The sequence below is a fragment of the Oryctolagus cuniculus genome, chromosome 10 (assembly GCF_051225735.1).
Source record: "Oryctolagus cuniculus isolate XC-2025 breed Fujian yellow rabbit chromosome 10, ASM5122573v1, whole genome shotgun sequence".
In the NCBI taxonomy this organism is placed as follows: Eukaryota; Metazoa; Chordata; class Mammalia; order Lagomorpha; family Leporidae; genus Oryctolagus; species Oryctolagus cuniculus.
This window is the reverse complement of record NC_142876.1, coordinates 31,720,051-31,745,494: the sequence shown is the minus strand read 5'-3', so window position 1 is coordinate 31,745,494 and position 25,444 is coordinate 31,720,051. Positions and strand designations below refer to the sequence as shown.

Here is a 25,444-nt window from a genome sequence, read left to right as displayed (position 1 = left end):
CTCTCCCCAACTGACCTGTTCCCCAAATGTCCCTCCCATTGCTGTCATCAGGGGTCTTCTTCTGTCCACAGTACACAGCCAGTGGTCACTCACACCAGATGTCCCAATGTCATTCCCATCATCCTTCCTCAGAATACTTGAAATACACTGACCTAGATGACATCATAGCTTCCCCACTCCTCCATTCCTTCTAACTGAATCCAAAAAGCCAAATATACATCATCAAAATCTTCTGAGGATCAGTTTAAGCCTTTCTGTCTAAAAAAACTTCTCGATAATTCTGCTTTTCTTTGGATTCTTATTCGAGAGTCTATCTTGTAGAACTTATCTGGCACTTACAGAAATATGTGATTAGCTCTATGTGTGTTGTCACTCTGTGTTCTTTATAGAAAGACATAGATCATGCACTGTACTTCTTTCAACCTTTCTTAAGGATGTACCAACATTAGAGACTCAATTAAAATGCTCTATATTATGAAGAAATCTACACAATCTTACCTGAACCGTTACAACTGCTGCTCCTTGGCATTTCTTGCCACTACTGCCTCTGCACTCCAAATGGAGTGTGGTCTGTTCTTCTCGATTAACATACTGTTTGGGCATTGTGTCCAATAGCTCACCATCCAGGGCAACCTGCTGAGATTCCCGAAGAGCTGCAGTTCTGGAAAACACCATTAGGAGGTACAAGAAAGTCTTAGGGAAGGTTCAACTGCTAAAAGCTTCCAGTTACTGCCAGCCATCGTTAAAGCACAGCAAGAGCAAAGTATTCCACAGAAACAAAAGACAGATGATGTGTGTGCCAAGACTTACTCAAACCCTCTCCCTGGCAGATAGGCTCATCACAAAGTTGAGAAATGAAGAAAAAGCCATATGGAAGAGCAGGATAACTTTTTCAGCTGGAAACAAAACTCCATTTAGAATGTGTGTGCTGAGGCCAGCATAGTAGATTAAGCCACCATCGGCAGTGTTGGCATCCTTTATGGGTGCCAGTTCACGTCTCAGCTGCTCCACTTCTGATCCAGCTCCTGGCTAATGCACCTGGGAAAGCTTGGGAAGATGGCCCAAGTGCTTGGGACTCTACCCACACAGGAGACCTGGATAAAGCTCTTGGCTACTGGCTTTGACCTGACATAGCCCTGGCCATTGCAGCCATTTGGGTAGTGAACTAGTGGATGGAAGATATCTTTGTCTCTCTTCCTCTCTCCACAATTCTTTCAAATAAAATAAGTAAGCCTTTTTAAAAAAACATTTGGATGTATTAAAAAAAAATCTGTGCTTTCAGCAATACAAGTGGACCTTAAATATATGATAACAAATGAGAGCTCTATCCCAATTTAATCATCCTACAGGTGTGCCTCGTGCGTACCAGTGACTTTTTAGGTATTGAGTTGCTGAAATGTTAAAAGTCCAAGAAAGCTAACTATGGCCATGAGGTACCAATACTGGTCTAATTATACTTATTATTATGATAATGGGCAGTTGCTCATGTGTGTACACAACACAAACACAACTGAACACCTGGCCCCAACAGAGCCAAAGAAAAAAACTACCAATTGTTTCACATGGGATTTATAAAAATAAGGTTGCTTACTGTGACTAAAACAGACTTCTGCACATATGTTCCTTCTCACAAAATGGCAAGCTAGAATCAAAATTTTAAACAGTTTATCATTCTGTATCTACCATGTGAACTCAAAACACTAAACAACTTTCCCACACTTTGATCAAGTGCCCTGTCAGTTTTTTTTAAAAAATGGAGTTAGAGAGCAAAGCAGTCACCAAAAATAAAAAAAAAAAAAAAAAGCAAATCTTAGTTTATACACCCTTTCAACACCATCATTCCAGTATCAAAAGAAGCCAAAGAAAATCTTAGTGGGCACTTGTGATGCTGAAATGCCACCATGGGAAACACTGTACAACCAGGAGTCCAGGAGAGTTCCACATAATTGGAATGCGAAATTAAAGGACGTGTCACAATTCAGTTAACCAAGTGAACCAAACTATCTGGCCCAGTCTGGTCAACTTAATCCTACAGGGAGCATGCTGATGAGGAGGCCAATCTAGGAACCAAATCAGCCCAGCTTCAAGGCAGCCAGCACAGGAACATGATGCTTGATGTGTCGGCGTCTTACCTGGCCTGCTGTTGCAACAAGTTCAGGTCTGTGCACACCAGCTGAATGGCGTCTTTCTCACTCAGCAGCACAGCTGAGGAAATAATTGGCACAGGAGGCCTCGCAGGGTGCAGAAGGAGGGGAGGCTGCGGAGCCTCGTGCTTCCGCAAGTTACTTAAAATCCTTTCTTTAGCTGAAAGAAAATGCAGTCATGTTTACTGAGGGATGGGTACTGATGGGCAGTAATAGACTACATGGGGACAAAGCGCTGGCCGTCACTTGCGTAAGAAACGCCAGAGCTCTCCAAAAGAGTTCCTTATCCTATAAGAGGCCTAAACAAACAAAACTGGCATATTTTTCTTGGTGCTGTTAATTCAAAGTTTTTAGGAAGCCCTCACAGGCCTACTAATATTCTACTAGGAGATGGGAGCCCAGGAACATGCAATGCAGTTCAATATAATTCCCATCCTCAAAAAGTATCATCTAATCAGAGAGCTAACACTCCTGCCTTTTTTTTTTTTTTTTTTTTTTTTTTTTTTTTTTTTTTTTTTTTTGACAGGCAGAGTGGACAGTGAGAGACAGACAGAGAGGTCTTCTTTTGCTGTTGGTTCACCCTCCAATGGCCACCATGGCCAGCGCACCGTGCTGATCCAAAGGCAGGAGCCAGGGGCTTCTCCTGGTCTCCCATGGGGTGCAGGGCCCAAGCACTTGGGCCATCCTCCATTGCACTCCCAGGCCATAGCAGAGAGCTGACCTGGAAGAGGGGCAACCGGGACTAGAACCTGGTGTGCCGGCGCCACTAGGCAGAGGATTAGCCTGTTGAGCCATGGCGCCGGCAACACTCCTGCTCTTAATTTACCAGACAGCCTTGTAGATATGCTATGAAGTTTGGACTTGATAGTACTGTAAAGGGGATCTAGTGAACAGCTCTCCATAAGCTTGAGACAGAAGGAAGCTACTAGCTGGCCAATGCACTGAACAAAAGGGATAGATATGGAGTGGCCAGGTAAGCGTTTATGCTACCATTCAGATAAACTTCATAGGAATAGGAGAGAAACGAATGGGCATTAACAAATATAGATGGGACCAGCGTTGTGACAAAGTACGTTAAGCTTCTGCCTGCAGTGCTGGCATCCCATATGGGCACAGGTTTGAGTCCCAGCTGCTCCACTTCTGATCTGGCTCCCTGCTACTGGCCTGGGAAAGCAACAGAAGATGGCCCAAGTGCTTGGGCCCCTGCACCTGCGTGGAAGACCTGGAAGAAGCTCCTGGCTCCTGGCCTCAAATCAGCCCGGCTCCAGCTATTGTGGCCACTTGGGGAGTGAACAAGTAGATGGAAGACCTCTCTCTCTGTCTCTCCTTCTCTCTGTAACTCTGCCTCTCAAATAAATAATATTTGGGAAAAAAAAAAAAAGAACTATAAATAAGTCTGAAAAATCTGAAGTTAACGCAAAGTTTGAACAGGAGGGCTGGAAGTTTAAGAGAGAAAATGAATAATGATATGATCATAAATTCCTTAAACATGCTTATACATTTCTGGAGTCAGTCATAAACTTATTCATTCACTCAACAAATGATTTATAGAATCTCAGTAATTAGTGTGTGCCACAGAACTTTGCACTAGATTGCACACAGTCTCAGGTTGATTAAGCATATTTAATTATCTTTTAATAAGTTAATGATTTTTTTTAAGATTTATTTGTTTATTTGAAAGTCAGAGTTACACAGAGAAAGGAGAGGGAGAGAGGGAGGGAGAGACAGAGGTCTTCCATCTGATGGTTCACTCTCCAATTGGCCTCAACGACCTATTCAAAGCCTGGAGCTTCTTCCAGGTCTCCCACGCAGGTGCAGGGGCCCAAGGACTTGGGCCATCTTCTACTGCTTTCCCAGGCCACAGCAGAGAGCTGGATCGGAAGTGGAGCAGCTGGGACTAGAACCGGCACCCATATGGGATGCCGGCACTGCAGGCAGCAGCTTTACCCTCTACACCACAGCGCCAGCCCCAAGCATATTTAGATATCTGATATTTTTGTACCTAGATAATACAAAGCACAGTAGGTGCTCTGATAAATATCTCCCCACCCTCTCTCTTCATCACACAGCAGGTGGAGGCTGATGCTGCTACACACCAATTCTTCTCAATAGTAAAGTAACAGAGGAAGGGAGAGGCCAAGGGAATTTCAAGGCAATAAGTCAACAAGTACTTAAGGGACTACTGTGAATTTCCAATTTCATTCCAGATCTAACATTTAATTTTCTATTCTCGAAAAAAAAATTCAAAGAAAATGTAACAGCCATAACTTTACTTGGCATAAGCAGACATGAACTGTTTGCCCCTCAAACAGATGGAATTTAACACTGCAAACAATTCAAGCACAGCACTGTCCTCTATACTTGGTATTATTCTTTCTTTTTAAAGATTTATTTATTTATTTGAAAATCAGAGTTACAGATAGAGAAAGATGGAGAGACACAGAGAGAGAGATTTTCTATCTGTTGGTTTATTCCCTAAATACCACAACAGCTGGAGCTGGGCCAATCAGAAGCCAGGAGGCAGGAGCCTCATCCAGGTCTCCCACGTGGGTGCAGGAGCCCAAGGACTTGGGCCTTCTTCTATTGCCCTCCCAGCTGAGAGCTGGATCGGAAGAGAAGCAGCCAGAACTAGAAACAGTGCCCATATGGGATATTGGCATGGCAGCTGGAAGATTAACCTATTATGCCACAGCACTGGCCCTGACATGCTGACTTTCAAATAAATAAATCTTAATGCAAAAAAAGAAACCTTAGGGGAGCCGGCACAGTGGCATAGCTGGTAAAGCTGCCGCATTTGGTGCTGGCATCCCATATGGGTGCCGGTTCGAGTCCTGGCTGCTCCACTTCCAATCCAGCTCTCTGCTATGGCCTGGAAAAGCAGTAGAAGATGGCCCAAGTCTTTGTGCCCCTGCACCCATGTGGGAGACCTGGAGGAAAATCTTGGCCCCTGGCTTCGTTATCAGCCCAGCTCTGGTCATTGCAGCCACTTGGGGAGTGAACCAGAGGATGGAAAACCTGTCTCTCTCTCTCTCTCTCCCTCTCTCTCTCTGCCTCTGCCTCTCTGTAACTCTGCCTTTCAAATAAATAAACCTTTAAGAAAAAAAAAAAAAAAGAAAAGAAACCTTAAGAATATCCTGAGTTATTTGTATGTTAAGGGTTCCAGATACAAAGAAAGAGTTTATAAAAGAAAAAGATTGCTGATTGTTAAAACTGCAAACCCCAAAACAGTTACATTTAAACCTGTACTTTACTTATAGTTTTTCTATGTAGATTTAAATGTCTTTTCAAAGCATCACAGGAAAAAGGAACCACAAAAGCGGGTCACGTCCCAGCTCCTCTGCAGCCAGGGATAGCCACGTCTGTCAGGATGGGCCAATGAGGTGTGAACAGAAAATCTATGAGCAGCTTCTTCAAAGAGTCCTTATAAGAGGCAGGGAACATCCCTATCACTGTTGGAAGGTGACCGTGAACATGACAGCTTAAGCTTAAGCTTATGTTGGAGCCTAGGTGAGTCCTGCTTTTTAGAGTATTGGTAGGGCAGCAAGTCAGGAGGAGGGAGCAGGGGTCCTTGAAGGCTTGCAGCCCTCATGAACTATCCTTGCTTCCAAACTTCTTTTATTTGAGAGAGAATAAACAACCTGTTTTCTCTCACTCACTGCCTAAGCTAGCCCTTCGGCAGACAGGTTAACATGGAACTCAAAAGCAATTCTCACTGGAGGGAAAAAGTGTGGAAATCTTAACCGTCAAGGGCTTGATTCACTCATTCGTTCACACATTCACACAAAGGGTCTGAGGCTCACAAGACTCACCCAGCAAAGGATCAGTGAAGTCCAGCTGAGCTGACCCACTACAGGGTGGGGAATGGGACTCCAGCTTGGCCTGTGTCCATAAACCCACAGTTTCCTGGAACTCGTGACGTATGCGCTCCATGTTCAAATACTCCATCCAGAGTTCCTGGAATGGAACCATAGTGTTTTAACTTTGACAGGTAAATCACCTTCATACGGAAAACAATATATTCAACTATAAAGCAAGCAGTAGGTTTCAACAAGAAGCGCCTCACTCCAAGTCTTCCAGCATTAGGATGAACTATACTCAAAGGATCTCAGAACATCGTGATCTTGTATTTGTTCTTCCTATTTCCCTGGTCCTGTATTCTCAGCCCTATGTCCTTGGCCTTCATTGCTGTTATTTCTCAGGTTACAACACCTTTAGTTCACTCCTTACTCTTTTTAATTACATTATAATTCTACCCACATTTTCTACCTTCTTATCTCCCCTTCAAACAGCTGCTTGATAAGAGAGTTCTCTTGGAAGCCCCTCAGACACTTCCTCTGTTAGTATGTCTTACCTTTGTAAACAGCACCTCTAATTGCCCAATTTGGGGATCTGTATCCAATCAATCACAAAATCCCACTGACTATTCTTCAATATACTTTTAATCACTGTAGAAGAGTGTTGCATATGAGGTTGTAGAAAGTCCTAAAAGAGCTTCAAGCCTTTAAGTGAGGCCACACTAGGGCCAGAGATTCAAAAGTGAAGGTTCCTTTAATGTGATCACATAGACTCTGACAAATTCCACTGAAACAATGACTATTTCTGTGACCACCTATTTCTATATCAATAAGTGGCCCTACCAGGAATATAATAATTCAAGTTTATGTTCAGATATGCTAAAAAAGACATTGCCATAGTTTCACCTGCTGATTCTGCATCACTTTTGCTAGCCTGTGAATATCATAATGTTTTGGTAGAGAAGGGATATAAGTATCTCCTTTTTGGAAGGTCTCATCTTCTAGCCATAATGCATATACATTGAAAAGCCTGAAAGATAAAAAAAACACACACCCAATTATACACAATATAAAAAGATGTGCAGACAAATGAGGTTTCATCCAACTCTGGAAACTCTGGCAGCATTACAGAAGAGCAGGGAAAAGTCCATAACACAGGGGCCGGCGTTGTGGCATAGCAGGTAAAGCCGCCACCTGAGATGCCAGTATCCATATAGGTGCTGCTTCAACTCCCAGCTGTTCTACTTCCAATCCAGCTCCTTGCTAATGAGCCTAGGGAAGCAGTAGAAGACGGCCAAGTGTTTGGGCCCCTGCATCCACATGGGAGACCTGAAAGAAGCTCCTGGCTCCTTCAAACTAGCCTAGCTTCAACCATTGCAGCCATCTGGGGATTGAACCAGCAAACGGAAGATCTCTCTCTTGAAGGGACTAGGGGAGTTCCATTACCAAAGCTTCTCACCAAAGGGTGAGATGCAGTACACAGAGAGTATACCTGCAAAACGTGATTTTTAGCAGTCTTAGGCTCTAAATATGGAGCTTTGCTGTCCTGGGCAATTAGATCACTGTAAGCCTCAGTGCTTAGAAAAGTGACAAAAACACTCACATATACAAACACGTGTTCCATCTTCCAGAGAAAGAATTAAAAGCTTTTTAAACTTATGCACTGGAAGCACTTGCCAACTTCAGGCACAGTGAACACCCCCCACTTTAAGGAATCCCCAAGGAATCACAAATAAAACTCACAATGTGGGTGCACCCTTATCCCATCAAGAAAAAATAAAACAAAGTCAGGCTTAAAAAAAAAGTCGTGATTTTCCATTAACAGCTTTTTTATAAACATAATGATGTTTCGATGTTCCTTTCTATTTGGTTTTACTAGGAACAGTCTATTTAGCTGAGGTCACTGATATTTTAAGCAGCAGCACTACTAGAGAACTAGCTGGGAAGACAATTACGGGCAGGTAGGGGGAGGACTGGGTGGAAGACAGCCTGGCTCTGCTCTCAATAAGGTGGAAAATTACCTCCTTCACCTCTGTGAGGGTCTGTCAAAGGACAGGGGGCCACATGGGGCTTTGGGGTCCTGAAAGGGGAGAGACTGGTAGTTGTCTCCACCAGCTTCCCATTCAGTGAGCTAGGGGCCATGTTATGAACACATCACAGGAAGGGGATGAGAGAGATAGAGGAAAAACCCGAAGCCTCTCTTAGCGGCCTTAAAATGTCCAAAGACAGAAACTACCACTGGTCAAGCCTGATTCAACGTACGTTTTCCTCCAACCAAAGGGCATGAGGGGAGAAATCACTCTGGAGGCTGAGAACCTGGGGGCTTGTGTAGGAAAGGCTAGATTTCCTCTCCAAGCCACTCTGCACTCAGCATGAATTATTAAGAGCCATGTTTATTAAGTCTTACTTATAAGATTAATATTTGGCTCATATCAAAAGTATTCATGAAAAGTGAAGGAACAGTGTGAAAAGAAACCAAAATGACTTTTGGAGATGTAAATATTGTGCCTCATTTTTATGAGCAGTTTTTCTTTTTTTTTTTTTTAATTAACTTGAAAAGCAGAGTTAGAGGGAAGAGATATACACAGAGATCTTCCATCCGCTGGTTCACTCCCCAGATGGTTTCAACGGCCAGGGCTGGGTCAGACCAAAGCTAGGAGCCTGAAGATTTTTCTGGGTCTTCCAAGTGAGTGGAGGGGCCCAAGGACTTGGACCATCCTACTCTGTGTTCTTGCCCAGGTGTGGGGAGCAATCCGGACTGGACTAAGTTACTGGAATTAAGACTTATTCTATGCATCTGCTCTCCCACAATATGGCGCTGGGAGAGAAGTAAACAGCTTCTACACAGCTGCCTCCAGTTCAGCTAATAAACTGTAGGACTTGTTCCTGATTGGAGGAGAGCAGCGTACTCGGCGTGTGGGCAGCCGAGTTAGGATTGGCAGAGGAGGACTATAAAGGAGGAGAGAGACGGCATGCACCGGGAACATCTAAGGGGAACATCTAGCTGAAGGAACACCTGTGCAGCCCCCGAGAAGAGCCGGCCGGCGGTGTGCCGCTCCCCTGCGGAAGTGGGGAATGTGGCCAGGGGGAACTGCCCTTCCACGGAGGTGGAAGGGATAGTAGCCAACCCGGGAAGAATCAGCAGCAAACCCGGGGAGGGCCGAGCAGACAAAAGAACAGTGCAGGGTTCAGTGTCGCTCCTCCACGAAAACGGGGAGCGACACCCAGGTGCATTAGCCAGAAGCTGGATCGCAAAAGGAGCAGCCAAGCCCCAAACTGGCGCCCAAATGGGACGCTGGTATCGCAGGCAAAGGCTTAACCCACTGTACTACAATGCCAGGCCCCGGACAGTTTCTTTCTTTTAAAGAACTCTTTTAGCACCAGCACTGTGGCATGGCAGGTTAAGCTGTCACTTGCAATGCCAGCCTCTCATATCAGAGTGTTGATTCAAATCCCAGCTACTCCACTTCCAACCCAGTTTTCTGATAATGCACCTGGGATGGGAGCAGATAAAAGCCCAAGTGCTTGGGCCCTTGCCACCCATGTTGGAGACCTGGACACAGTTCCTGGCTTCTGGCTTTAGCCTGGCCCAGTCCTGGTTGTTGCAGCCATCTGGGGAGTACACCAGCAGATGGAAGATCTCTCTCTCTCTCTCTCTCTCTCTCTGTGTCTCTCCCTCCCCCTCTCTGTTTCACCCTCTGACACTCTCCCTTTCAGATAAATGAATCTTTGAAGAACTATTCTAGCAGGCTTTCATCACTCTACACCTTCTATGATAAATTTATTTAGGTTTATTTTTATTTGTAAACAAAGAAACAGAAAAGGGCATCAGTCCTGATTTATCAGACTCCTGCCACCAGAGCCACATCTAAATGGCTGATGCACTTCTCTTGAGAAACATAAAAGAAAAACCATTTCAAGATGCAAAACCTATACCAAAGCCACCTTCCATATTCAATCTCACAGGGTTAAAAAGCAACATTCAAACACAGCCAGCTGCTCCAGCACAAGACCTGTACCGCCAACAGCAATGTAAATGGATAAATGACCACTCTCACCTCACAAGTTCCGTGTGCAGTTCTGGCGAGGTGAAGTAAACAGAGGTGCTGGCCTGGCTCTCTGGCAGCCCTTCGCTGCCCTCTGCTGGAACACGGAGGGCCTTGCTTGCAGCATGGTGGAAGTCTGCCACCTCAGTTAGACGCCTCTTCATTTCTTTCAGCAAATTGATATGAGCAGGACTTTGAAAAAACCTTCTTCCAATGCAACCATCTATGGGTAACCTTAAAAAGTATAAGCACAGATCTATAAACAAGCAATGCAGATATGCTTTCTGTATGGCACGAGAACAGCAGTCACTGGGTAGGACATGGCTTGGGATGCTCCCATCCCACACCAGAGTGGCTGGATTCCAGTCCTGGCTCCACACGCAGTTCCAGCTTCCTGTGGATGCGCACCCTGGGAGGCAGCAGGTGAGAGCTCAAGTAGGTGAGTCCCTGCCACCCACACAGGAGACTCAGACTGAGTTCCCAGCTCCTGGCTTCAGCCTGACCCAACCCCAGCTGCTGCAGGCGCCTGGGGAGTAACCCGACAGATGGGAGGTATCTCTTTCTCTGCCTCCTGTACCCTTTTTCAAATAAAAAGAAAAATTAAAAGAAACTGCAGCAGTCAATTGGCAAAACACCTTACTATGGCTGAGTAAATACACCATTAAATGAATACCTATTATTTCTACCTCAAAAGTTACTCTGAAAATCCAACAAAAAGAGACACATGAAAGTAGTTTAAAAACAAAGAAGTGCTACACAAACTCAAGATACTATCAATGCTAGAGAGAGAATAGAATAAAAATGGCATCTGGTCTTGAAGAACTTACAATCTGGTATAAAACGGAAGTGACAAAGAGTCAACATCTTTATGTTTCAAAGAAATGAGTCAAGGGACTGAGGGTGAGATAGGAGTTAAAGTAGAAGCTAGGGTGAGTAACAGGACACGGTGCCTTTGTATCCAGTGGAGGTGTTGGACACTCCCCAGCACAACCCAAAGGCTGCCAGAAAGGCTGGCCTTTGTTCACAACCATGCTACTCGCACAAGTCCTCCTCACAAGAGTCCCACGATGGTCACACGGGGGGCCTCAGTTGGGGACAGCTTCTTTTTCTCCCTTTGCATCTCCAAAACTTTTATCTAAGCCTTGCTGAGTTCCAGGGTACTGAATGCCCCACAACTAGGTACAGAGGATGGTAAAGGGAAGTTGCCACAACGTATCCCAAATTCAAACATCCAGATTAACAGATGTTAAAAAGAGAGAGAGAGATTCCTAGCCAGAGGCTACCAAAGAATGATCCTAACGCTCCACAGTACAAGAACACACAGACCCAGAAACAGAGATACGCTACAACACAGAATACCATACCCATACTGTGGTCCTGGGCGGTGAAGATACAGGAGGAAGAACTTCTGCCAGATGAGGGGCAGAAGAGGGTGATCAGAAGGCGTGACCAGAGCCTGGTGGGCCCAGCGATAGATCAGCAGCCTCTGGAGAGACGGGACGATGGGGAGCTTCAGCTGGGCTTGAGCTTTCTACAAGGAAGGAAGGACGTTAGCTGCATTAAACGAACACGATCACAGCCTGTTCTTTCCAGTGATCCGAGTGGAACACTGAACATCCTCTCTTCAAATTAGTAAGAAAAAAAGGCATAAAATGCTCTCTTCCAGAACCCCCTAGCTAACCATTCAACCTCCTTGGTAGCAGCTTTTCTGCTGTCAAAACATTTCCAACCTCAGAATCCGAATGGGCCTTAAGAGCCATCTAGTCTAACTTCATTTCCATTTCTGCAATTCCTTTGCATGTAAAATGCCACAGAGCAAGGCAGTAGAATGTTATGAAAACCAAAAGTAAATCTGCCTCTCAAACTTTACCATTCTTGTGAAAATTTAGATTTTAAAAGAACTTTCAAGAATGATAAATTCTTTGACAGACTCTGAAACTCACAAGCCAAGTCTATACTATGACACTTGGAAGTTCTTTAAAGCACAATGAACACAGCCCTCGGTTACTAGGTTGTGGCTCTACTGCTATACCCTGAGAAGCAAATGTACACCTCAGCTACAGAGTTTTAAGTATTGATTTGGTTGAAGTGCATTCACAACAAAAGCAAACACAGACGTTTACAGGCTAAGGTGAATCCATCAGCATTAAAGTGCAGGCCACCTTCCACCACTCAAACGCAGAACTGCTATTTGCACCTTCAGAGCTTGGTCAGGGGTAAAAGCAGAGTTTATAACCAGCTCCCCTTCAACGACTCTTCGGAGCTGGGAGTCTTCTTCAAAGATGGATTCCATGTTCAGCACGCTCCATGCAAACCAGACCTACAACAGCACCAGGGAGAGGCAGGGTCATGAGCCTCTAACTCCGACTGACAAGATACATCCTGATGCTCCACTAATTAAAATCTTTGCTCTCCCCGATCTTAGTTCCCAAACACTTCTCTAAAATGAACACATTTTCTTAAATCTGTCTATATTCTTGTCACATTTATCTTATTAAATAAACTAGATAGTTGGAAAACATGAAATTGCTATGGAAAGGCTACTTTAGTACAAGAAGGATGTTAATTCACTCAAAAACATTCACTGGACAAGCTCTATATGCATGAGGGACATGAGAGAGGGTCAGGCAAGGGTGCTGCTCCAGCTGGTGGATTAGGGAAGGGGGCAGTGACAAGGATGAGCTGGGCTTGAGGTAGAGACAGGAGGGGAAAGCACAGCGGCTAAGACTGCTAAGGCAGAGGCAAAGAGGCAGCAGCCAGGGGCATGCCTCGGTAACAGCAAGCAGGTGGTGTCAGCTTGATGAGGCATGAGGAAGATTGAAAGGTGTCTAAGGATATCAGTACTGGTTTAATCAATGAGAGAGAGACCCACGCAATTCTACACACAAAGTCTTGAGTGGCAGTAATGATGAAAATGAAGCTGCTGTAAAGACAATTAAGAACCAGGGTCAATAGCTGCTGAGCACTGAGAGTGATAAGCTTTGTTCCAAATGCTTCACATACAGGAGATATCATTGCCTCCATCTGGCAACTGAGAAAACAGGACCGAGGTAAGCAAGCTAATAAACAGTGAGGGCCAGACTGAAACCCAGGCTGTCTGACCCCAGTGCCCACTCTCAAGTTCTCTGCTATGCTGCTGGCCCTGCAGCCAGGCCTACTAGAATCTGCTCGAGGGAAGTCAGATCCTGAGCCAGCCACTTAGCACCATCAAATCTGAGTTAACTCCTCTGAAACAGAGAAAGCAACAGCACCATCTCTCCAGAGGTTTTGTGAAGATCGAGTAGATTTACACACAGCAGGTGCTAAATGAACGCTAGTGACGTTAAGTTCCTTGTAGGTGATTAGTAAGGATGATCATATTTAAGCTCACAACGATAGCAAATAGGCCTCTCAGTGGATAGCCTACCTGGGTAGGTGTGGCTGAGCCCTCCACAAAGGAAGGAGTGATGTTGCCTGCCACGATCCAGCTCATCAAAGAGGACAGCAAACTCCGGTCACAGTGGTAACCCAAAGCATTCTACACAGGGAAGAGATGTGGAGCAGAGTCAGGATGCTTTAAAAACACCTTACCAATGACCTTTGCAAAAATACCAGTGATCAGTTTACTGTAAAGGAAGATTTTAATAAGAGGAGCAATGGTCCCCAGCAGTACACTACTAATGTTGTGAGCAGGGCTCATCCTAGGGTGTCTCACCTTTGACTGCCCTGGGAACTACACTAGTGGACTATAATTATTAAGATAAGACAGCATTAAGACAAAGTTTTAAAAAAGCAATAGCCACAGAGTTGACTGTTCATTTGGAGGAATCTTTTTATTATTTTAAAAAATGTATTTATTGTGAGAGACAAACAGAAACGGAATTCCCAACTGCTGGGCGCACACCCCAGATACCTGCAATAGCCCTGGCTGGGACTGAAGCTGGGAACCAAGAGCTCAGTCTAGGACTTCCATGTGGGTGGCAGAAACCTAACTACTTGAGTCATCACTGCTGCCTCCCAGGGTCTGAACCAGCAGGAAGCTGGACTCAGGAAGGTGGGTACTGAACTCAGGTACTCCGACGTGGGAAGCCTCAGCTGCCAGGCCAAATGCCATGAGAACCTTGTTAGAAAGCTACTATCTAACGACTGAAAGACAAGTGTTCTGATAGGTTTACCTTATGCTGCTGGTAGAGTAATTTCTGCACGCAGTCTTCTTGCATCAGCTGAAATGCTGTTTTACACAAGTGGTCCATGAGGAAGAGGATGGCTTGTTCTCGATACCAAAGCTGTTGGTTTATAAGTGCCTGAACCCAGAACTCCAACACGGCAACAGGACCCACTTCGTTGGGCTGAGTGCTTACAGATATGTGTGCCTGTGGGGAAAAGGCTCAAGGGTAAAACCCTCCCTTGTTCAAAACCCCGACAAAATCCTACCTGCCACCACCCCAAAGCACCATCAATGTGTTGATCTTCTTGGCCCAAAGCACAGTGCCAAGTGAATCAAAATGACCAAATCACGGATGTGCTCATGCTACAGGGTTTCGGGTAGGAAGATGGGCAAGGGTGACATTAGGAGCTTGCAAGTGCTCTGACCTGGATCATGCTGTTGAGAAGCTTCACGTTGTCCCCATGGCTGGCTCCTGTCAGGTGCTGCGTCACCTTGTGGGTGACCTGCTGTGTGACACCCTGTGGGACACCACTGTCCAAGTGCAGGAACAGGAGGAGGTGGGACAAAAACCTGCCAAGCACACAGGGTCACACACTTTACCTCTGATAAAGAGTTGACAGAAGCCGCAGGGGCTAATTACTCATAGAGGAACAGAAAATTATGAAACTGGTTCCATTTTCAGACCAAAGAACGTTTTAGGGATTCTGAAAAACCTTCAGGAATTTCCAAAGAATACAAGCTTTTATGTTTAACATGAGTTAAAAGGAATTCTCTGTACCGGCAAAAGTGGCATTCAGATCTAAGACAACCATGTAGAGGTTCAAGAACATTACAGGAAAAGCACCCCAAAGCACACCCCCACCACCTGCACTAATACAGGAGAGATGTTTTCCAAATCAGTTCCCATACTTGCCTAGTGGCCGGGATGCCAATTTAAAAAAACAAAGGGTGGAAAGAAGGGGCCATCAAAGAAGGAGGTACCTTTCTACAAAGGAAAGAGAGAACTTCCACTTTGATTATGGCCTTATCTAAATAATGTCAGAGTTTGTGGACTCAGAGGCTTCCATAGCCTTGGCAGCTCATGACAAGAGCCTCGAGTGATCACTGACATCATAAATAAGAGTGTCAATTGTTAAATCAACAACAGGAGTCACTGTGCACTTGCTCCCCATGTAGGACCTCTGTCCTTAATGTGTTGTACTATGAGAATTAATGGTAAAACTAGTCTTCAAACAGTACTTTATACTCTGTGTATCTGTGTGGGTGCAAACTTTTGAACTCTTTACTTAGTATAGAGTTGATCTTCTGTATTTAAAGATAATTAAAAATTAATGAAGAATGGGATGAGAGAGGGAGTAGGAGGTGGGACAGTTTGGGGGTGGGAGGGTGGGTATTGGGGGGAAGAACCACTAAAATCCGAAAGTTGTACTTATGAAATTTATATTTATTAAATAAAAGTTTTCTATAAAAATAAATAAATAAATAAATAAAGGGGGGTAGGGGAGACCAAGGCCCCAATCCATTCAAACTAAAGTCAAGCCCCTGGAGAGGAGGCTAGAAATCTGTATTTAATAACCTCTCCCAGGCAATTTTCAACACCAGGCAAATCTGAGACACTGGTTGAAAAGTACAATGTTCCCTCTGTGCCCTTGGATGTTTTTCCTGCCCCCCACTACAGGGCTCTTCTGCACAAGGCCTTACCCCCTCTTTCGCCACTTTTCATGAAATCCCAGGTAGATATGCAATGCCCTGCTCCCTGGACAGGTAGTCCTCTTTCTGCCTCTGAGCAACACTGCACTACCACACCACAGGCAACTGAAAGCAACGTGTTTTGCTACTGCTACAATGGCAAAGTCATTTGCTGCTCAATGTCAGACGTGCCATTCCCAGAACTGCAGGAAAACAACTGCTCTTTCAAATACTAATAAGCTACAATGAGCAATCCCAAGTTAAATGAGAAGGAAAAATATCTTTAATGCTAGTAAAACTAGAATCATTAGAATTGCTGTTCTAAATTGGGGTGCCAAAGTTTTCTGCCTCATAAAAAAATACATGATTAAAACATCATTCGCTTTATTTTATTTGAGAAGCCACAGGACGTAGTCATTTGAGCTGTTTCCAAAGACTGTCTCTGCCCTAGATAGAAGATACTTACTGCTCATTCTTCAGCAAATAATACTGGCAAGGGTAGAACAAAGGCAGAATCTTATCCAGCACATGGACCACTGTTCTCAAATGCCTCGACTGGACCAGAATTCCCAACAATGGGATGCCTTCTGCACAGAACTTCTCAATGCTGTGAGAGAGAAGAAGGTGATGAGCATTCAGAGTGGCCAGTTCATAAAAACTGTGGTCTTCCACTGAGCTATCAGCCTATGATGCCTGAACTCAGGTTTCCAATATATCTCATATGTCCACTCTGTACAGAAAAATACCAGAATCAGAACACCAGAAGTACGAGGAACTTAAAAAGTTCATCTACATTTTCATTTGACAGATGTGGAAGATGAAGTACTATGCACAAATTCACCTAATTTCCTAGGGTAGGGTCAAAATGAGAACACAGACTTATATACTTTTAGTCCAGAGCACTTGCCACTACCTCATTCAGCACTTCTTCTAAGCCCTGGGACCCCTCCTTGTATGGACATTCCCATGAGGTATTTGAGCAAAGAGAAGATTCAAAAGTCCACTCAATCTGGCAGTAGAAACTGGCAACATTCTTCTAAAACCAACCTGCATAAAAATGTTCTTTTCCCATGACTCACTTCAAAGAAATCTCTCCTTAAGAAACAATCTCAAATATGGAGAGAAATATGAAAGAGGATCCATGTAAAAGCATGCTTTTCAGATATACCTGCAACAGCAAAACTTAGATGCTGAAGTGCATTTGGGGATAATCCATTCAATGGGAATATTGTTGCAGCATTAAATAATACAAGGGTACTTCAAACAGTTGACAGAAAAATAAAATTTAAAAATGAGTTTATTTTGCAAACAACAAAAAAAAAACCTTAAAATCCACAGATACTTTCTTTTTATAAGATTCACCTTGGCTGGCGCCGCAGCTCACTAGGCTAATCCTCCGCCTTGCGGCGCCGGCACACCGGGTTCTAGTCCCGGTCGGGGTGCCGGATTCTGTCCCGGTTACCCCTCTTCCAGTCCAGCTCTCTGCTGTGGCCAGGGAGTGCAGTGGAGGATGGCCCAAGTCCTTGGGCCCTGCACCCCATGGGAGACCAGGAGAAGCACCTGGCTCCTGCCTTCGGATCAGCGTGGTGCACTGGCCGCAGCGCACTGGCTGTGGCGGCCATTGGAGGGTGAACCAACGGCAAAGGAAGACCTTTCTCTCTGTCTCTCTCTCTCACTATCCACTCTGTCTGTCAAAAAAAAAAAAAAAAAAAAAAAAAAAAAGATTCATCTTACAAGAACTTTGAAACCACTCATAGGCATGGACTGCAAAATTTCTGGCACTAAAATACATTTATCTTTCTTTCGTTTTTTTTTTTTTTTTTTTTTTTTTTTTGGGGCAGGCAGAGTGGATAGTGAGAGAGAGAGACAGAGAGAAAGGTCTTCCTTTGCCGTTGGTTCACCCTCCAATGGCCGCTGTGGCCAGCGCACCGCACTGATCTAAAGGCAGGAGCCAGGTGCTTCTTCTGGTCTCCCATGGGGTACAGGACCCAAGCACTTGGGCCATCCTCCACTGCACTCCCTGGCCACAGCAGAGAGCTGGCCTGGAAGAGGGGCAACCGGGACAGAATCCGGCGCCCCGACCGGGACTAGAACCCGGTGTGCCGGCGCCGCAAGGCGGAGGATTAGCCTAGTGAGCCGCGGTACCGGCCAAAAATACATTTATCTTTTAAATCCATTTTCCACAAACCTTTTGAAACACCCTCATATACAATGGCCAAGAGCAACCTGGAAAAAATGCTATCACTTATAGTGATACCAGAAAACAAAAAACAAATTTTATGCTTGCCATTACTGCTCTAGGGATGGTATCACACCATTGTACATCTTCATTGTAGCAGAACAATAAATGAGAGTAGCTTTTTTTCCATTTTCTTAACTCTGCATCTATTTTCCCTACCAGTAAGAGGGGCTTTCGCTCAGAAGTGTTCCCCATCACCCACCTCATCCCACCCTACCTACTCAGACACCTGATGCCCCATCCATTTAGTAGTTTGCAATTACCTACTACGTACAAGTTCTAGAAATAGAAAGATGAGCAAGATCAGGCCCCACTTTCAGGAAGCATACAGTCCATGAGAGGGCAACAGTCCAAGACAACAACTGAGAGTGCTGTTCAGAAGGCCAAGGTGCTGCTGGTGGCAGGAAACAGTCTTTTAGCTGACTCTTCAACAAACTGCAGGCCCTAAGGCATGAGTCACCACTCTGCTCCTGCGCCTCGGATGTCTCCTCCATAAAATTATCCTGCACTACTGATCTCTCCTTCCTTCACATTCTTTCTGCTCATACTCTAAGTGTTCTCAATCCACTCTCTCTGTTAGAGTCACCTGGAGAACTGGCTCCCAGATGACTTACAGTTTTTAAAAGGCTCCAAGAGGAATTCTAAAGAGCAGCCAGGCTGGGGAAACCACTGCCCTATTCAGATTATTCAACCTGAGGTTATATTTAATACTACTGCCAGCAGTTTTCAGCCTGCCATGCCCACAAGCTGTCAACAACCTGAGGACAACTACCTAACAACTCCATCTCTCTCCCACATCACAGCACAGTGCTGAACACTCACAGCTGATGGGGAAATTGGCATCTCGCTGAAATTATCCTTAATGTGGAACAAGGTTTTGAATTGAGGGTGCTAAAAAGGTATTCAAGTTAGTCTGAAATAAAAGAATCGGAAAGCATGGTGAAAAGTGGCTTTAGCAGAATGCGTAGGCTAGAAAAAACTTACTGCCTCACAGGAAAACGTTCTTTAAAGAAAAGAAATTTTAACCAACGGGGAATTTATTCACGCATTCAATTACTGCACCAGACAGTGTTGATCACTAAAGACAAATTGTAATGAAAACCAGTTCCTGGGTACTGAACTCACGGAAGTTATACCTAACTGGATCCCAGAGAACATCAAACAGACAACTAGAACATGAAAGAAATACAGATAGCTGTGGACTCACACCACAAAGGCACACGATCTGATCAGGCATTTCATTCTCCTGGACAGGTAGAGACCTTTAGCACAAGAGCTTGAGTTGGGCAGCTAGTGCTTTTTATAAACTGCATTACAAAGGCAGAGTTGGGGCACAGCAGGTTAAGCCACCACTTAAGAAGCCTGCATCCCATATCAGAGTGCTGGGATTGAGTCCTGTCTCCGTTTTCCATTGAGCGTCCTGTTAATGTACACCATTGAGAAGGTAGCAATTGATGGCTTGGGTACATGGTTCCCTGCCACCCTCATAGGAGACCTGGATGGAATTCTGGGCTCCTGGCTTAGGACTAGCCTAGCCCAAGCTATTGCAGACATCTGGGGAGTGAAACAGAACATGGAAGGTCTCTCTCTCTCTCTTTTTCTTGCTCTCGCTCTCATTCTCTTTCAAATAAATAAACTTTAAAAAGTAAGTAAAACTGGTTTCCTATAGATAAATCAATAAAGAAATAATTCATTACTGACAGCAGGCATTTAACCTAGCAGTCAAGATGCCCACAGCCCACATGAGAGTGCCTGGGTTCAACTCCCAGCTCCGGTTCCTGATTCCAACTTCCTACTATCACAGACTCTGAGAGGTAGCAATGATGGCTCAAGTAATTGGGTTCCTGCCTGGATTGAGTTCCTGGGTCCCAGCTTTGGCAACAGCTCAGCTTGTTGCAGGTATCTGAGGAGTGAATCAGTGGATGGGAGCGCACTCTCCTCCCCTCCCTCCCCCCTCCCTCCCTCCCTCTCTCTCTCTCTTTCTCTCTCTCTCTCAAATAAACAAATACTTTTAAAAATTTGGTACAGGTGACCAATTATTTTTACTTGATGATATTCTGAGAAAAAGAAAGCATATTTACTACTAATATGAACATTCTACTCCTGGGACAACTATCTTCATAATGAAACAAGATGTTTTTCTGGTACAAATCTGTCTTATGTGAATTTAGGCAGTACCTCCCCTTAAGAAACCATTAATCACTTCCTGTTATTTGGCCCTCACAACCCCTCAACAGGCTTTAGGGAGGCCTGAGATCTGGGAATGAGAAAGATGAGCTTCTAGAACAACCCTAGAGGTTCAGCCCAGACACTGTACCTGTGGCCCAGGGCCGTCATGGATAAGGCGAGATAACAGCCAATGGGCATGCCCGCTTTCACAGACTTCGAGAGAGGATGGAACATGGGTGATTCTGTCATGTCAGGTACCATGCTGGAAAAGGGAACGGTGGGACAATTCTGCTGTAATCCATAATCATTTCTGTGCAGTTTTAACCTCAAGATCAAGTTCCAGGCCCACTGGTTAAAGGAGGTCTCAGGTGTCTCTCCATATCGAACAATACTGGCCAAATATGAAACCTAAAACAATTATTTTAAACCACATTAGTCACACACAAATTAAATCAGTAAGCTCTTTTCCCTCTCCTGTTTTGGTAAACAGTGCCCTCAAAAGAGAAGAACGGCCTGTTTAACTGGTCTTCAATCAATTCTTGTTGCACTGCAGGAAAGCAATTTCTCATTTACAACTAACCATTTTGGTTTCCCTGCTAGTAACTTTGTGAACCTGATCATAGTTCAGATAAAAGAGAAATTATAGAAAAGCTGGCAATCAATGAACAATGTGCTGGCAAATAAGCTGACCAGCCAGGGTGAGGGGTTTCATTTATATTATCTGCCAATTTGGGTGGCCTAAAAGCTCCCACCATGGACAATTTTCGTTTAACTTTTATTTATTTCCATTTTATTTGAAAGGCAGAGAGACAGAGACAGAGAAATCTTCCATCTGCTGGTTCACTCCCTAAATGCCCACAATAGCCAGAACTGAGCCAAGCCAAGGCCAGGAGCCTGGAACTCAATTTGGGTCTCCCACGTGGGTGGCAGGGACCCAAGTACTTGAGCCATCATCTGCTGCTCCCCAAGGCACATATCAGCAGAAAGCTAGAGTAGAAAGCGGAGCTGGGACTTGAACCCAGACACTCCAATATGGGATGCAGGCATCCCACTTGGCATCGTTGCTATATCAAACTCCCTACCCCTCACCATGGCCAAATTCAAACTACCAATGTAACTTGCAAAGCTCCTGAAACTTTCAGTCAGTTCTCCCACAATGGTTCAAGTAGTTCCAGCATACCATTGCAGCTCAACTCAAATGATCATGAAAAATCTAATAAAGACAAATCTTTATTCACCAAAGAAATCAATTTTGTGTTCTTGGGAAATCTAAGGGTCAGTACTATCACTGTGGCTGCCCAGGCCCCTACAAGTAGGCTTTCACGTTCTCAGTATGTAAGAGAAGGAAATACCTGCTTCATACTCTCAGAAAGAAGCCCAGCATATGGCTTCTGTGCAAGGTGCTTCTGATAAGCTTCCAGAACCATCAAGGCCACTTCAGTATGGACTGCTTGATCCAGATGAAGGGTACCCTTTTGAAGAAAAAAATAAGCATAAATATATCACCTTGTATTTTTTTTATTTTTCTGAACCCAAAAATTATGCAGAAAAGTAAAACATGATCTTGGATATTCCAAAAATCACAGCCCCTAACACTGAAGTTATAAAATGTCAACAGGAAAAAATTTGAAACATTTAAAGAGCAATTACAATACAAATTACACTACACTTGAGCCATCCTCCACTCTAGTCAAAAAAAAGGACATTTGAATGTGACCACTACCCCATCCTAAAATCTCTACAAACACTTTGGGTTGTAAGTTAAGGGCACTACCACAGACCAAGGAAATGCTCAATTACTATTCACTAACTGAGAAGACACTTCACAGATTAGGTCTACATTGCCTTTTCTGCTTCTATCATCAATGAAAATAAATAAGATGCTCAGCCACAGGTAAAATACTCTTTCACTAACCTAAAATTGCCTATCCAATTTCCCACTCAGTCTCCTTCTGCAGCCTGATAAGTAAATTTATCCCTTTCAGAGACCACAACTTTCCTAATAAAGGAGGTGTGGGGAGACGCAAAGAGCAGTCTTCAGTCAGCCATCTCGGAAAAGGAAAGTGGGGATTCCATCACAAAGTCACAGATGTGAAGGTGGAGAAGCCCCTGTCATTCTTCAGCGAAAGAAGCCCCACATGAATCCACAGGCAACCTCAGATGGTCAGTGACCCACTTCAAGAAAAGCTCCTAATCTGTACAACAGGCTTCCTGCCAATGCACACAACACAGAACAGCTGCCAGGACTTAATGACTCGCTCACAGCAAAAGCTGGCGAACTGCTGTAGCGGGCTGAGTGCTCCCCCACTTTCCCTTCAAACGGGAATACGTATTCTGGTCAAGGAGCTAAGAAACAGGGTCTACAGTACGAGGCAGGAAAGGATTTTAACAGGCAAAACCCCAAGATAGGAAATCTTTAGACATAAACAACACAAGCAAACCCTTTATAATAAACTGCTTTGTTAATTACATGACAGATTTCATTTTTGTTGATTAAAAGCAACGTAAGGCATGAAAATGCACTCAAACATCTGGATACACTAAATACATATTTCCATGACTTTATATGCTATATTTAAAAGTACTATAAGTACAAAGCAGTATTATACTTGCTAATAATTACCAATATTTTGATTTTGCTGTATTTTTCATCAGAATTTCTGTAGTGCCTCCCAACTAAACATACTAAGATTCTAGAAAAATAAAAGATGACAACAGTCCTAATAGGAGCCATTTGGAATTTGGGGGTGAGAGGTAGCAGCTGTTGTTCAGGAATCCACAACTGTTCTGCAGTGTACATGAACTTACATGGTTTTTAAAATCTAAACAATTCTTAAAATTCCCTTTCAGAAATCACATGACCATATTTTAAATGCATACCTTAAATATATAAAACAAGTATTTTCCCCCTTAACTCTCTCCTCCCCCACCAAAAAATCGTAGTGAAATAACAGGTGTGGAGTGACCAGGTGCTTTGGTCACTCTCCATGTATTAGCAGTTGGTTCAGTTTGCCACATTTTCTCTGAGTAAAGCAATTAGGATGGAACCCTGGACTGCAGCCTATATAATTTGCCCCTATGTGGAGGGTTGTCATGTAGGCTTGTAGTTATCAAAGAATGAATGGTTAAGGACCTTTTCCTGGCTACCAAAAAAAAAAAAAAAAAAAAAAGTCATGCTAATTATAGAACAATAGGAAACATAGAAAAGTATGTAATAAATAAACAACAAATAACAAATAAATACACACACTTATAATCTTACCACATAGAGTCACCTACTGGCAATATTCTGGTGGGTTTCTCTGAGAGGCAGAGAGATCCCATCTGCTGGCTCACTTCTCACATGCCCACCAACAACCGGCATCAAATCCAACTCACCCACTTGGGTGGCAGGGACCCAACTACATGAACCATCACTGCTGCCGACTTAGCTGAGGCCACGGCAGACCTACCACGTGACCCAGGCAGTGGCAGCCTCATGCCCTGCGTCTGAGGGCCCAATAATATACTATTATTAATAACAAAACTACATCATTGAGAGTGCTATGCACTCTCCTAAATATTTGTCCCAACTTGTTCAATCCTTACATTACCCATGTAAAGTAGACCTATTAATATTAATATTTACAGAGGAGCAATGGAGACTCAGAGAGTTCAGGAAGCTTGTCCAGGGTCACACAGCCGAGAGACACTGGGGCTGGGATCAGAACCAGGGAAGTTGCACAGACCTCAGGCTCTTAACCAACACACAACATTCTACACTAGTTAATGATGTGTAAGGTAAACTGCAGGAGGCAGAGGCACCAGAGGCAGGGGAGGTGATTAGGATGAATCGCAGTTCCGAGATAAAACAACAGATACCGTGATCAAAGGATGAAGGGAAGAATTTTCAATGTGCAACAATTTATCTTCATTTAGAGGATGCACATTCTGCCAAACAAAATTAAAGAGAAGATCCTAAACTCTAACACAGCCAAAAGAATTTGCAGATTTTACAGATGATACTCAGAAATGTAAAGTTTTTTTTAAAAAATGCATCCTTGAAATCATGTGTGTAGAATCGCCAGTTTCCAGGGACTGGTTTAACACATACCTGTTCAGCAAATCCCCAATTCAACCCTTCCAGAATAACACAGGCTAGTTTATTCTTCACCGCTGCCAGGTTGTAATTCAATAACCAGTCCCGAATCACAGCTATCTCGGAGGCAGAAGGTCGCCAAAGATACAGAGGTAATTCTTTAAACAAGTATAAAGAAACCTTAGTAAAAAGAAAATGATAGTCGTTAAAATCAGGACTTACAGATAACCCTATATAAAACTACATCGTTAAACTGATTTAAATTTTTCTTCTTCAAAAGTATGTGCAATTTTATTTGATTTTTAGAAAAGTAAAATAGAAGTCATGAACAACCAAATCAAATGGGTATTAAACTGATAATACACCAACAAAAACACATGAGTACAGCTTTGTAAAGGTCAGCCTTCATTCTGATACATAAACCGGCATGCTTCAGTTGAAGTAAACCACCGTATGAGACACACATTTATAAAGTCATGATGAATCAGACAATGGTCATTATTTTACATAGCACTTTAAATAATTACTTCTTCTATTCTATGGCATTTTATTTATTTGTTAAAAAAAAGATTTATTTTATTTAAAAGGCAGAGTCAGAGAGAGAGATGGAAAGACAGATCGTCCACCCACTGGTTAACTCTTCAAAAGGTTGCAACATTCAGGGCTGGGCCAAGCAAAAGACAGGAGCCAGGAGCTTCATCCGGGTCTCCCATGTGTGTAGAAGGGGCCCAATGACTTAGGCCATCTGCTGCTGCTGCTTTCCCAGGCACATAAGCAGGGAGCTAGATCAGAAGTGGAGCAGCCAGGACTTGAACCAGTGCTCATATGGGATGCTGGCATAGCAGGTGGCAGCTTAACCCACTTTGACACAAGGCCAGCCCCTCTACAGCATTTTAAAAGAAACTTCGATTAGCTTGAAAGCAATGTGGGAGGTGGGACAAGGAATGCAATGGGTACAGATGAAACAAGATCAACTAAGAGTTGGTAACTGCTGAAATCAGATAATGAGCACATAGGGCCTCATTACACCATTCCAACTTCTTTTACAGTCCATCACCCATCCTGGATTGATGTTTCAAACAATGGGCCACATTAAGGACAGTGCCCCTGTAAGACTATACTGCCTAGTGACACTGGA

The 25,444-nt window shown here is 43.9% G+C and overlaps 1 protein-coding gene across 5 annotated transcripts in view; it reads right to left on the bottom strand.

Annotated features, from left to right (window-relative positions):
• The window catches only part of EPG5 (ectopic P-granules 5 autophagy tethering factor), a 110,979-nt gene that overhangs the window by 47,940 nt on the left and 37,595 nt on the right, over positions 1-25,444 (bottom strand). For 3 of the 5 annotated variants that reach the window (XR_016214042.1, XM_070050250.2, XM_070050251.2), the window contains exons 14-27: positions 24,322-24,486; positions 21,581-21,700; positions 20,377-20,636; positions 16,287-16,427; positions 14,557-14,701; positions 14,139-14,336; positions 13,391-13,501; positions 12,182-12,304; positions 11,349-11,515; positions 9,997-10,218; positions 6,845-6,968; positions 5,954-6,098; positions 2,133-2,304; positions 499-661 (exon numbers count right to left, since the gene is read on the bottom strand). Coding sequence is in view for 3 of the 5 variants with exons in the window: in XM_070050250.2 (XP_069906351.2) it covers positions 499-661; positions 2,133-2,304; positions 5,954-6,098; positions 6,845-6,968; positions 9,997-10,218; positions 11,349-11,515; positions 12,182-12,304; positions 13,391-13,501; positions 14,139-14,336; positions 14,557-14,701; positions 16,287-16,427; positions 20,377-20,636; positions 21,581-21,700; positions 24,322-24,486 (2,256 nt within the window). In the remaining 2 variants the exon portion in view is untranslated. Of the gene's footprint in view, positions 1-498; positions 662-2,132; positions 2,305-5,953; positions 6,099-6,844; positions 6,969-9,996; positions 10,219-11,348; positions 11,516-12,101; positions 12,305-13,390; positions 13,502-14,138; positions 14,337-14,556; positions 14,702-16,286; positions 16,428-20,376; positions 20,637-21,580; positions 21,701-24,321; positions 24,487-25,444 lie in introns of those variants that run through there. The other 2 variants (XR_016214043.1, XM_089305196.1) reach the window with 2 other exon arrangements.